The 14281-nt window shown below is 43.2% G+C and overlaps 1 protein-coding gene across 1 annotated transcript in view; it reads left to right on the top strand.

Annotated features, from left to right (window-relative positions):
* Window positions 1-205: 205 nt before the first annotated feature.
* The window catches only part of SPIDR (scaffold protein involved in DNA repair), a 304656-nt gene continuing 290580 nt past the window's right edge, over window positions 206-14281 (top strand). Inside the window, exons 1-3 of the mRNA XM_075270511.1 lie at window positions 206-336; window positions 10034-10189; window positions 12759-12828. Of these exons, the coding sequence (XP_075126612.1) occupies window positions 322-336; window positions 10034-10189; window positions 12759-12828 (241 nt within the window). The 5' untranslated portion in view covers window positions 206-321. The remainder of the gene's footprint in view (window positions 337-10033; window positions 10190-12758; window positions 12829-14281) is intronic.

The raw sequence follows: 14281 nt of genomic DNA, 5'->3' as shown, positions 1-14281 counted from the left end.
TCATTGCAGACATTCTTGAGGCCACAGAGCCCCTCCTCACTGCTGTGCTGAGGAGCCTCAACTGACTGAGTCTGCTACACCTACTCATAAACCTGCAGCGTAGCGCCACGCTCCTCATGACGTCACGTTTCACGCAGCCGCACAGCTAATTACATTCCCTCATTTCTATTGGCGAGCTTCCCGGCAGTCGATGGCCAATCAGAAGTGGCCATTGGATATGGGCGCCAGAGATCAAGAGCGACGGCGTTCTGGGTGACCCGGGAGTACGGGAGGGAGGAAGGGTCATACTGATGTAATAACAACGCAGTTCATGTGGTCGCGATGCCACAGGGGAAGGTAACGCTTTTGTAGTTACTTCCGCAGTCGTGTCCTGCCCTGTGTGCAGTGTGTCTGTGCAGAGCGTGCCAGTAGCTCTCAGTATGTCACCCTACTATGTACACTCAGTGTATACCTGTACATATGTGACTAGGGCGGTGATAGTAATGGAGGTTTTCAGAGTCTTTATTCATGTATGTAGTTACTAAAGTGTATACTCCAGAAGTAAATGTGTCTGAAGGATCTGTGTACAGGAACCTTAGTCATATGAAGTCCTGGACACCTGCATATAACTAGTGCATTCATGTGCTCATGTTCTATTTATTAGCCCTATGTGTATAGTGTAGGGCTGCAAGCTCCAGGTACAGGATAACACACCCTGCTGGGACATCTGCCATAATCATTACGGGGATTTTCTGTCAGTTAAAGAAGACCTTTCACGTCCTCATTTATGTGCGGTATTTTATACCGCTAGAAAGCCGACAGTGCACTGAATTCAGCCCAGTGTTGTTTTCCCGGTATGGGCGCTGGAGATACTGGTGCTGTTAATTTCACCACTGATATGACAGAGGGATGGGCCTTGCAGTCTAGCGTCATAGTCGTCGCTGGGCTGTGAGGAAAGCCCCCTGACAATACAAGTCTATGGAAAAGTACTGTCAGGTGGAAGCATTCCTCACAGTCCAGCGTTGATAGTAGTCTGTAATGCCTGCCCTTCTGGCAGTGGGGAAATATCAGTCCCAAACTTAATATCTCCGGCATCGGAGCACATAACACGAAAGCTGACATTGTGCTGAATTCAGCCCACTGTTGGCTTTCTAGCGGTATATAATACCACACATCAATGAGGACATGAAAGATTCTCTTTAAAGATGACCTTTCACCACCTTGAAGAAGTTCAGTCTTAACATCCTTTTATAGGTGCTGCTCTACTGATTCCAGTACAGTAGGTATTTATTTTCTAGCTCCCACTGTTCCAGAGCAATCGCTGCTCTTTGTTTTGGTGCCTGATATGCAATTTTAGGCTCTGTTCTTTGTCAGGTGGGTGGTGTCAGGCAGGAACAGGTAAAGGGGTGTGATTCTGAGTTCTGACACTGGCCGCCTCAGATTGAAGCTCGGAGTCATAACCCCCTGCCTGCACTGCCCTTCTGGCATTATAGAGCTTAAGGCTGGGGCCCCACGGGCCAGAAACGCCGCGATTTACCGGCAGAGCAGACACCGTGAGAAAAATCGCGGCGTTTTACAGTACTTGCAAAGTGGATGGGATTCATGCGAATCCCATCTCCACTTTGTGGAGAAAATCGCAGCGCGGACACGCTGCGATTTCCAATAACGTTGCGGTTTTGAAAATCGCAACATGTCAATTGTATCTACGGTTGCGCTGGCAGCTTTCCCATAGATACAGTGGTAAGAGAAAGTCCGTGGAGGAAAACTCTGTGAACTTTCTCTTCAAAGCGCTGTGGAAAGAACCGCAATACGCTCACGCTACAGTTCTTCCCACAGCGCTTTAGTACTGCGTTTATGGCCCGTGGGGCCTTAGCCTAAAGAGGTTATCCAGTTTTTATAAATAATTCACAGGATGCATCAATACAAAACACTTCCTAATGTATATCCTGTTTAAATCCAGCAGCAGGTATCTGTTCTATTAATATATAATAATACATTTTATTTTTATAGCGCCAACATATTCCGCAGCACTGTACAATTTATAGGGTTCAGATACAGACATACATAACAAAGAACGTCATTTCACACAATGGGACTGAGGGCCCTGCTCAAAAGAGCTTACAATCTATGAGGTAGAGGGGGTGACACAAGAGGTAGCAGGGGCGGCATTGCTTATACAGTGTTCAGACAATTTTGTGCATTAGGAATTGTGATAGGCTTGTCTGAAAAGATGCGTCTTTAGTTTGCGTTTGAAAATGTAGAAGTTGGGAGTTAATCTTAATGTCCGGGGTAGAGCATTCCAGAGAAGTGGTGTAGCTCGGAAGAAGTCTTGTATACGAGCGTGGGAGGTTCTGATAATAGAGGATGTAAGTGTTAGATCATTGAGTGAGCGGAGAACACGGGTTGGGCGGTAGACAGAGATGAGGGAAGAAATGTAGGGAGGTGCGGCATTATGGAGAGCCTTGTGGATGAGAGTAATAACTTTATATTTTATTCTATAATGAATAGGCAGCCAATGTAGTGACTGGCACAGACCAGAGGCATCGCTGTAGCGTCTAGCCTGATAGATGAGCCTGGCCGCTGCATTCAGAATAGATTGTAGAGGGGAGAGTTTAGTGAGGGGAAGACCGATTAGTAAGGAGTTACAGTAGTCAAGGCGAGAATGAATCAGAGAGACAATAAGTGTCTTTAGTGTATCTCTGGTAAGGAAAGGGCGTATTCTGGAGATGTTTTTGAGGTGGAGGTGACATGAACGTGCGAGTGATTCAATATGAGGGGTGAAGGAAAGGACTGCGTCAAATATGACCCCGAGGCAGCGGGCATGCTGCCTAGGAGTTATAGTAAGGCCTGAGACTGCAATGGATATATCAGGGACAGATCTGTTAGATGGTGGAAATAGTAGTAGTTCAGTCTTAGAGAGATTTAGTTTCAGATAGAGCGAGGACATGATGTTAGAGACAGCAGAGAGACAGTCACTGGTGTTCTGTATGAGTGCAGGGGTGATGTCACGGGAAGATGTGTATAATTGGGTGTCATCAGCATAAAGATGGTACCTGAAGCCAAATCTGGCGATGGTTTGTCCAATGGGGGCTGTGTAGAGAGAAAAGAGCAGGGGGCCGAGGACCGAGCCCTGAGGAACCCCAACAGCAAGGGAAAGAGGGGAGGAAACAGAGCCCGCGAATGATACACTGAAAGTGCGGTCTGAAAGATAAGAGGAGAACCAGGAGAGCGCAGTGTCATTGAGGCCAACTGAGCGGAGCATAGTGAGGAGGGTCAACAGTGTCAAAAGCTGCAGAGAGGTCCAGAAGAATAAGAAGAGCGAAGTCACCATTGGATTTAGCCTTTAGTAGATCATTAGAGACTTTTGTGAGAGCTGTTTCAGTAGAGTGCAGAGCGCGGAAACCAGATTGTAAGGGGTCAAGCAGAGAGTTAGCAGAGAGATAACGGATTAACCGAGAATAAACCAGGCGTTCCAAAAGTTTAGAGATGAAGGGGAGGTTAGAGACGGGTCGATAGTTAGCAGCACAGGATGGGTCCAGGGAGGGTTTTTTCAGTAGCGGGGTTATAACAGCATGCTTGAAGGAGGATGGGAAGATTCCAGAAGAGAGAGAGAGGTTAAATATTTTAGTAAGGTAAGTAGTGACAGCAGGGGACAGAGATTGGAGAAGGTGTGAGGGGAAGGGGTCACTACTGCAGGTTGTGGGGCGAGATGAAGAAAGTAGCTGGGAGACTTCCTCTTCTGTAACAGGTTCAAAAGAATGGACAGTCTGAAGTGCGGCTGGTGAGGGGATCAGTACTATCGTAGGTGGTGGGATCAATGCCACCAGGGGCTTGGGCAGTAATTTCCAGACGGATCTTATCAATTTTATCATGGAAATACATGGCCAGGTCATCAGCACTAAGGTCTGTGAATGGCGTCTGCACCTTGGGTGTGAGTAAGGAGTGAAAGGTTTCAAAAAACCTTTTAGGGTTGCTGGAGAGAGAAGAGATGAGGGCGGTGAAATAGTCTTGTTTGGCGAGGTAAAGGGCAGAGCTATATGTTTTATTTTCAGCTCATTGACCTCAGAGTGACATTTAAAGGGATTCTACCATTAAAATCAGCTAAAGGCTATTCTTCTCCTTCTTTAGATGGCTTCTCTGCGCTGCCGTTCGGTAGAAATCCTGGTTTTCTTTGGTATGCATATGAGTTCTCTCTCAGCACTGGTGGCGTCCCCAATACTGCGAGGGAAATCTCTAGCGCCGTATCCATCTTCTTCAGGAACGGCCTCTCTGTGCGTCTTCTTCTGGAGTTGGGTTCAAACTTCTGGGCCTCGGGCAGAGCCGACTGCGCATGCTCAAAGGCACAAGAAAATGGCCGCTTACTTACTGTGTAAGTGGCCATTTTTCTTTTGGCCTGTGGAACAAAGGACATTTATTATATGACCTTATCTCTACTCTGTTTACAATTTTCTACTTTTAATCCCCTTATGTGTCCTCTAGTCTTCTCTGAGATTAATTGACACACATTGATAGCGTTTGCATAAAAGGTGTCAGTATGCAATCAGTATGTGCATCAGTCCGTTTTTAGTCTCAAACTGAATTCAAGCGGACTGATCACATAAGCATTAGAGATGAGCGAGTACTGTTCGGATCAGCCGATCCGAACAGCACGCACCATAGAAATGAATGGATGCACCTGGTACTTCCGCTTCGACGGCGGCTGGCCGCTTAACCCCCCGCGTGCCGGCTACGTCCATTCATTTCTATGTGAGCGTGCTGTTCGAATCGGCTGATCCGAACAGTACTCTCTTATCTCTAATAAGCATGTGTGAACCAAGCCTATGTCACACAAATCTAGGTATATAAGGGCTGGTTCACACATGCTGATGTGTTCCGTCCGGAAGGAGTCTGCATGAGGACCCTCTCGGATGGAATGTAAGCGCTGTGCAGTTCAAGCGCACAGGCCCCATAGAACGATTCGTGTGGGCAGTGTGCAGCAAGCCCACGGATCCCATTATAGTCTATGGGGCCCGTGCGCTTGAACTGCACAGCACTTGCAGTTGTGCTTGTGTTTCGTCTGTAGGGGTCCTCATGCGGACCCTTACGGACGGAACACATCAGCAAGTGTGAATCGGGCATAAGATGAGAGATTTAATGTTATAAATACTCCAGGAAAGTTTGTTGCTGCTATATACTTTACTGATAATAAGCGGGATCATAAGATTCGGAACCTACACATCGAAGTCACCAAGACCAGTCTCTTAGGATAAGTTCACACAGGGTTTTTTGGTCAGGATTTTGAGGCCGTATCCACCTCAAAATCCTGACCAAAAAGATTGCTCCCATTGAAATAAAAAAGAAGCGACATGCTCATTCTTTCAGGCGGATTCGCCTAAAATCCCTGTGTGAACTTACCCTTAGCGGTAGCCCAGTCCATGTGTTGTAGGACACCTGATTACCAGCAGAAAAATGTACAGAAAATTCACTATTTTATATGGAGCAAAATCTTGGGCCCCAGCTCAATCATTGAGTTCAGCTCTTTCATTCAATCCTTTAGCCACAGTATAAAATCCAGCAACTAGTCATGTAGTTGCCTTTACTAATATTTGGGAAATAAAGGTTTGTTTTAAAGGGCTCAGTGAATACCAGTGTGGTACTGTAAGGGTATGTTCACATGGCGGAAAATGGTTTCCGCAGTGCAAACATCCATACAACTAACCGTGACGGGATGCTGATGTAGTGCAATGGGAGTTGTTGTAGAGTCAACGAGAGCCATTTTTGCTGGGGATTTTGAGGCGGATTCCGCGTCAAAATATGCTGGCAAAAACCTCTGTGAATATACCCTAATAGGATATCACCATTGTAAGGAATCCGTCCACAACATTTCCCATTACTAGTGGTAATGAAAAGTGGGAGTTTGGGAACCACAGTAACTGAGCCCCAAAGTGTCAGTCTTTATGTGGAGATGCGTGGCATGGAAGCCTGCCATTCTTACTGCCACAGAAAAAAGTTAATGTAAGAAAAAAAAAAAAAAAAAACATGGAGAATTTTTATTTACTCAGTAATTTCTACAGTATTTTAGAAAGATTTACGTTACGATTTCCTTATGGACTCTGTAAGCATATTTGCCTGGTGCTGTCATTGTGAATTTTAATAACCTCTTTAAATCCAAACCATTTTGGGTTAGTTTTTACTGTTTTCGCACCATGTAGAGCACATGTGAGTCACATATTTCCTGAAGGAGACCATAGGAGATTTATTGTTGCAGAGTTCTTTGGAGTACAGCCAATATCTCTTGTGATGTAACATCTCTTGAATTTCTAGTGTTTTGCTTGATAATACTAAATTCTAATTTCTGAGATTTATGTAAATCGCATGAATAGGTAGGTAATGCATTGTTGATTTCCCAGGGGATCAGCACTCAAAGCAATGGTGCGTTTTGTACCTTTTAATGATCAAATGCCTCAACGGGAAAATATTCACCAGCTTTTGAAATACTTATGCAATACTGATGTTTATCCATACATACATACATACAGTGGGGCAAAAAAGTATTTAGTCAGTCACCAATAGTGCAAGTTCCACCACTTAAAAAGATGAGAGGCGTCTGTCATTTACATCATAGGTAGACCTCAACTATGAGAGACAAAATGAGAAAACAAATCCAGAAAATCACATTGTCTGATTTTGTAAGAATTTATTTGCAAATTATGGTGGAAAATAAGTATTTGGTCAGTAACAAAATTTCATCTCAATACTTTGTTATATATCCTTTGTTGGCAATGACAGAGGTCAAACGTTTTCTGTAAGTCTTCACAAGGTTGGCACACACTGTTGTTGGTATGTTGGCCCATTCCTCCATGCAGATCTCCTCTAGAGCAGTGATGTTTTGGGGCTGTCGCTTGGCAACACGGACTTTCAACTCCCTCCAAAGGTTTTCTATAGGGTTGAGATCTGGAGACTGGCTAGGCCACTCCAGGACCTTGAAATGCTTCTTACAAAGCCACTCCTTCGTTGCCCTGGCAGTGTGCTTTGGATCATTGTCATGTTGAAAGACCCAGTCACGTTTCATCTTCAATGCCCTTGCTGATGGAAGGAGGTTTGCACTCAAAATCTCACGATACATGGCCCCATTCATTCTTTCATGTACCCGGATCAGTCGTCCTGGCCCCTTTGCAGAGAAACAGCCCCAAAACATGATGTTTCCACCCCCATGCTTTACAGTAGGTATGGTGTTTGATGGATGCAACTCAGTATTCTTTTTCCTCCAAACACGTAAAGTTGTGTTTCTACCAAACAGTTCCAGTTTGGTTTCATCAGACCATAGGACATTCTCCCAATACTCTTCTGGATCATCCAAATGCTCTCTAGCAAACTTCAGACAGGCCCGGACATGTACTGGCTTAAGCAGTGGGACACGTCTGGCACTGCAGGATCTGAGTCCCTGGTGGCGTAGTGTGTTACTGATGGTAGGCTTTGTTACATTGGTCCCAGCTCTCTGCAGTTCATTCACTAGGTCCCCCCACGTGGTTCTGGGATTTTTGTTCACCGTTCTTGTGATCATTTTGACCCCACGGGGTGAGATTTTGCGTGGAGCCCCAGATCGAGGGAGATTATCAGTGGTCTTGTATGTCTTCCATTTTCAAATTATTGCTCCCACAGTTGATTTCTTCAATCCAAGCTGGTTGCCTATTGCAGATTCAGTCTTCCCAGTCTGGTGCAGGGCTAAAATTTTCTTTCTGGTGTCCTTTGACAGCTCTTTGGTCTTCACCATAGTGGAGTTTATAGTCTGACTGTTTGAGGGTGTGCACAGGTGTCTTTTTATACTGATAACAAGTTTAAACAGGTGCCATTACTACAGGTAATGAGTGGAGGAAAGAGGAGACTCTTAAAGAAGAAGTTACAGGTCTGTGAGAGCCAGAAATCTTGATTGTTTGTAGGTGACCAAATACTTATTTTCCACCATAATTTGCAAATAAATTCTTACTAAATCAGACAATGTGATTTTCTGGATTTGTTTTCTCATTTTGTCTCTCATAGTTGAGGTCTACCTATGATGTAAATTACAGACGTCTCTCATCTTTTTAAGTGGTGGAACTTGCACTATTGGTGACTGACTAAATACTTTTTTGCCCCACTGTACTTATATATTTTTTTTAGCAACTCATCATATAAGTTTTTATCTATTCTATGTATGATGTGTCAGGGATCTGAACAATGTGCCCTAAAAGGGGACTCTACGTTCACACTGACTTCCATAGTCACATACCACACTATAGTGATTATCAGGTAATTGCTAAACATGAGGGGAATGAGTGTTAGTAATAAGGAGCTCAACAAACAAACAAAAATTGTGACAAATATAAATTGGTGAAGATAAAACTCAACTTTTATTGACTATAAATATTAAAATCTCAAATTGAATCTAGATATGTGTTAATCGTAAAAAACGTTACACGTGTCGTCTCACATACACTACTACTTTCTCTAATAAAGTTTCTTAAGAAAGCTTGTATCGTGAGGACATTGACAGCACTCATTCACTAGCACACTGAGCGCTACATTGATTAACTTCTAACTTGTCCAAACACTCAGTCAGACTTCTTGTGCAGTATATGGTGTCTGTCTATTAGCAAGTGATAATTGCTGTGGTGGACATTCCAACCCCCCAAAAGCCCCCCTGAGATATTGTTGGTAGAATATCCACCCCAGGATAAGCCCAATGTTAAGTCTATGTCCTGAGTGGATAAATATGCATACACCACCCAGGGATAGTAGGGGATCAGTCAGTCACAGCACCTGATGGTGGGTGCTGGTATCTGCAACGTTAAGCCAATGTTAAGCCAGGCTTAACATTGCAGATACCGTCACCCACCATCAGGGTGCCGGCAATTGTGGTTTTAACCACATTTTTTTTTTGTTTTGTTTAGGGGGCAATCATACTCACCTATATCTTTCTCCTGATGAACCCAGGGTAGTTTATATTCCGTGGGGGAAACGCATTGAGAAGAGAATGATCCGATAAGGGTCTATTAGCAGGGGGGCAATTGAGTGTTCAGTCCAGGCAACATAATGTTATCAGGCAATGCAGGGCATTTGTAAACAAGAGAATTTACTCATTGACAAATGTGAAGAGGCTTCCCTTTGTTGTGCTGTTAAATTGGGCTCACTGCCTTCCTTATCTGTTTGTCAGATCATAAAATGTGCTGTAACTGACTGATCCCCTATTATTCCTGGGTGGTGTATGTATATTTATCCACTCAGGACATAGACTTATCATTGGGCATGTCCTGGGGTGGATATTCTACCAACAATATCTGAGGGGGGGGGGGGGCTTTTGGGGGGTTGGAATGTCCACCACAGCAATTATCTCTTGCTAATAGACAGACACCATATACTGCACAAGAAGTCTGACTGAGTGTTTGGACAAGTTAGAAGTTAATCAATGTCGCGCTCAGTGTGCTAGTGAATGAGTACTGTCAATCAGGGGTGAACCTTCCCCTTTCGCCGCCCGAGGCGAACTACAGAAAGCCGCCCCCCACCCCGGGAGGAGGGGGCGTGGCCGAGCGGGGGTGGGGGGTGGGGCATGGCCGAGCGGAGGGGGCGTGGTCGTGTGGAGGGGGCAGGGCTTAGCACCGTTCGTCCGGCAGAGAACAGGCCCAGAGACTGCCTGCTCTCTGCCTGAGCGTGAGGGGAGGCTGCTGGAGCAGCGCTGCTCCAGTGGCCTCCCCAAACCCCCGCTCGGTGCTAAGCCAGTCCAGGACAGCTTGTCCTGGACTGGCTTAGGGAAGCAAAAATGCCGCCCTCCCTGAGGCCCTGGCATAGCACTGCCTGAAGCGCTCGCTTCAGGTCGCCTCATGGGAGGTGCGGCGCTGCTGTCAATGTCCTCACGATACAAGCTTTCTTGAGAAACTTTATTAGAAAAAGCAGTAGTGTATGTGAGATGACACGTGTAACATTTTTTATGGTTGACATAGTTATTTATTACTGTATTTATTATTACAATTTATTATTACTGTATTGACTGTCTTAAAATGTTTTGTAAGTAAACTAAAGCCTAATATTGATCTTACAGGGGAAACGAACATCAGATAAAATACATGCAGTTTTTCCAGATGAGAGAGCTCATGGTGGCAAAAAATCCTCAACAAAGTCTGACTTGATGCCCCAGTCTCTCAGTAAATCATGGATGCGATGTGCTGAAGGTTTTGATGGACATCAGGTTAGAAAGGTAGGCAATTTCATTTTGACTACTATGTGATCAAGAAATAAGTGAACACTTTATGGTTCTCCAAGGGTTGCTGTCTACAGAAAGGTATGATACAAGTAAAGCAGGGAAAATAGGGGGGGGGGGTCCCTTTAACATATCATGAGCACTATAAAATGAAAAAACTATTTTCTGGAAGAAAAGATTCTCATCTTTTATATAAATATCCCAGTCTTGCCTGTATTTTTAACCAGTGATGTCTATGGAAATAATACAGGTATAACTGCATCCTCCTATTTCATACAACACCAGAAACAAGTTTGTACATTTTTTAATGCCTGAGATGTAAATGTTTGGAGTGACCCTCTTCTCCTTTCTCCCATTTTCTCTTCATTACACACACAAATCCCTAGACCGTATACACAGTGAAAAGTAGGGAATACGATCTACATAGTGAGGCAAGAGAAAGAATAAATAAAAGCAGGATTTCATAGAAAGAAGCCCAAATTTGTTGTTAAAATACCGTATATACTCGAGTATAAGCCGACCTGAATATAAGCCGAGGCCCCTAATTTTACTTGGGAAAACTTATTGACTCGAGTATAAGCCGAGGGGGAGAAATGCAGCAGCTACTGGAAAATTTCAAAAATTAAAATGGTCGAAGTTTTTGGGTGCAGTAGTTGCTGGGTGCTGAGGAAGGGGAGGGGGTGTTTTGGTTGTCTGTCTGCCCCTTCCCTGAGCTTGAGGACCTTTTTTTTTTTTTTCCCACCCCACTTGGAATTCAGCCTGGATGAATATAGGGTATCTGCAGTGCTCCTAGTCTATGGAGAGGAGTAGAGGGTGGAGGAGGGTGTTGATTTATTGCCTCATACTAGGCAGTGATAGATGCCTATTTTGAGGATCCAGCAATGTCAGAAGAACTCCCGGACTAACAGTGTACTTTAGCAGTCAAAGTAAGGGGAAGTTCACACTTGCACCCTTGTCCGACGTCTGTGTCTCCATCTTATTACTCAGAGAAACTGCATCGGGGATGGCTTTCCAGCAGTCAGTTTACTCATTCCACTCCCCCCTCCGTGGACTTTTCAAGTAACTTAATAAAATATGTGACAAAGTTTTTATATTCACCTGAACTATTTATTTATGAAAAATTGTTTTATAATTGTAGATACATTTTCAATAGAATAAAATGGTTATTAATAACAATGACTGTTATTTCAGTCTTTATTTTTCAAGGGTTTGCACCACAATTTTATGGCTCTGTTCACATTATGTTCGAGTCTTCTATTGGAGGTGTACAGTACTTGGAGTTTCTGGCAATCTGAGTCTCCAATGTATGCCAGTGCATAGGTGTAAAGTGGCACACAGTGTATTATGGCTAAAAGGAATGAAAAAATATTTTGTAATGCAGCAATTAAAGATGTTTTTTTTGTGTTGAATGAAGATCTTCCAGGATTTAATATGGTAAGATAGTCACCCGCAGTCGTGACATGATGAATATTGCACTTCTGTGGAGTTGGCTGATTAAAACTCAGACTCCTCTATTTTTCATAACCCCATTCTTGCCCTGACTCAGATATATTGTGAAAGACTGACAGCCTTGATGAGTCAGAAACCGTTAAAAAAAAAAAAAAAAAAAAAAAAAAAAAAAAAAAGTCCTCCAAGTACTTAATTTCCATTTGGGATTCTGTCTCTGAATTTACTTTAAAAATGAACGGAACTCCATTGAACCCCATTATAGTCTATAGGGTTCTTGGGTTTCCTGCAGGTAACTGCTTTGTAAGTGAATTGGGTTTCTGTTTTTCGGGTCTCCAAGCGGTCCCAAAGAACTGAAACCCCAGCGCAATTATGAGCCTATAGTAATTCATTAAAAAGCTAGAGACTGAATTCCTATGAAGTTAAACAGGTAACAAACTAAACATGAGATTAATTATACAATATAAACAATGGTATAATTAAAGGGATTTGATCAATAGAATCTTGTTTTAAGCTAAACCCACGTTGGAATAGCCTTAAGACAGGCCTTCCCCCAGCTTTAGATGTCTTTTGCGCACTGCCGTTCCTTAGATATCCTGGTTTTTGTCCATATGCTAATTAGTTTTATCGCAGGATTGGAGGCGGTCCCCAGTGCTGCGAAAAGACTATCCAGTGCCACCTTCTTTTCATTTACCTCCTCCGCCTCTTCTTCCTTGTCTCATCACATCGTCTTCAAAAAGTGCTGACTGCGCATGTCCGCCACCATTTTCCTGTTGCCAAACAAGAAGAAGGTGGTGCTGGATAGTTTTCTCGCAACACTGGTGACCGCCCTCAGTGCTGTGAGAAAACTAATTAGCATTTGAACAAAAACGGGGATGTCTAAGGAACGGTGGTCCGGAGAAGACATCTAAAGGTGGGGAAGAATAGCCTTTTTTAAGGCTATTCTGATGTGGGTTTAGCTAAAAATGGGATTCTAATGATAGAATCCCTTTAAGGTAAACCATTTTATTTTGAGCACACAATTGGTCCCTACTCTGATTTTGACACCATAGCCCTGAAACATTGCCGATGTTTGTTCAATTTTTCTCTTTTTTACCTTTCTCTCCATTTTCCTCAATAGCCATCCAGTTCATCTGAAAGAAGATCTCGAAACGTTCAGCTCTTAGCAGACCAAGTTGTATTTGACGAAGGTAAGTGACATACAGAGCCGGTTTTAGACAAAATGGGACCCTGGGCAAAGTTAAAAGCATATTAAAGGGTCCGTATGTGGCCTCTCCGCCTGGAAACCATTTTGTTTTGCACAGACACAAAATCCTGCATGTCCAACTTTGTGTCTGTGCAAAAACAACGGTGTCCATTCAAATTAATGGGTTTTAAAATTGACCGCCGGCAAGCCGTCCCCTCTCCAGCTTCCCCAGGGTTTAGACTGAAACCCATGGCTGGACAGCGGCGGTACTGTGAACGCCCCCTAAAGAGGATCTATTATTAAAAAAGCTGAGGGAACTATTACTCCCCCCCATTAATAATAGTTCCCCCACTAGATTTACTAGTAATAGTTCCTTTTTATAAATCCCTCCTTATATAATAGATCCCCCAGTCTTATTAATAATAGTCTCTCCATATAGATAGATAGATTTATTTATAAGGAGAGACTATTATTAATAAAACTGGGGAATACATTATATAAGGAGAGATTTATAAACTATTAATAGTAAATGTAGTAAGGGAACTATTATAAATATATGCCCCCCGTGTTTTTTTTATTTTTTTTTAGCCATAGCCATTTAGCTTTTTTATCGTTTATAAACTAATAAAACCCTTTACTCACCTATCCACACTCCCACCACTGACACTGAGGTCTCTCCTTGCTCATGGGGCACGATGTAGTGATGTCATCGCGCCCCTTCCCATCCTTAGTAATCTATGTCAGCACAGGAACTTTATTGCTCCCTGCGCTGGCATAGATGTTCATAGTATCGGTGTGCATAGCACGCTGATACACTTGCTACGGCTGCCCCAATCTGGGTCACCAGAACAAATGTCTGGTGCTGCGGATCCCAGGGCCCCAGTTTGTCCTCCCCCCTAACACCGGCCCTGGTGACATATATCATTATGAAGTGTCGTTGCATAACAAAATAAGTTGTGTCTTCTTGTGGCAACTAAATTCTGCTGGCATATATCTATAATTAATAATACAGTAGTGGAAATGTTGTGTTCTCATATAGGGAAAATTGCTTAGGGACATTTCATAATAAGCCGTCATTGTGGTGTGTATGTACATGAGGAGTAATAACATTATTCCTAACCATTGAATGACTAACCATTGTATTCCCTCGGGATGCTACTTGGGAGACATTTTAAGGCAGCAATGTAGCTTTATAGTATGATATATATATATATATATATATATATATATATATATATATATATATATATATATATATTATAATAGATCCTCTATAAGGATAGTCAAACACAAAGAAAATTGCTGCTAAGATGGAAATAACTACCCCCCTGGCAGAACCTACTGTGTCATGTGCTGTGTCATGCTTTACACTGTTCCCTTAACCCCATAGGAGGATGGGAGATACGGAAACAGCATAGCATTTCTAGCTACACTGTGAAGTTACAGAAACAGAGTAG

Source organism: Leptodactylus fuscus, chromosome 4 (assembly GCF_031893055.1).
Source record: "Leptodactylus fuscus isolate aLepFus1 chromosome 4, aLepFus1.hap2, whole genome shotgun sequence".
In the NCBI taxonomy this organism is placed as follows: domain Eukaryota; kingdom Metazoa; phylum Chordata; class Amphibia; order Anura; family Leptodactylidae; genus Leptodactylus; species Leptodactylus fuscus.
The sequence above is the reverse complement of the archived record's forward strand: the minus strand, read 5'-3'. Positions and strand labels throughout refer to the sequence as shown.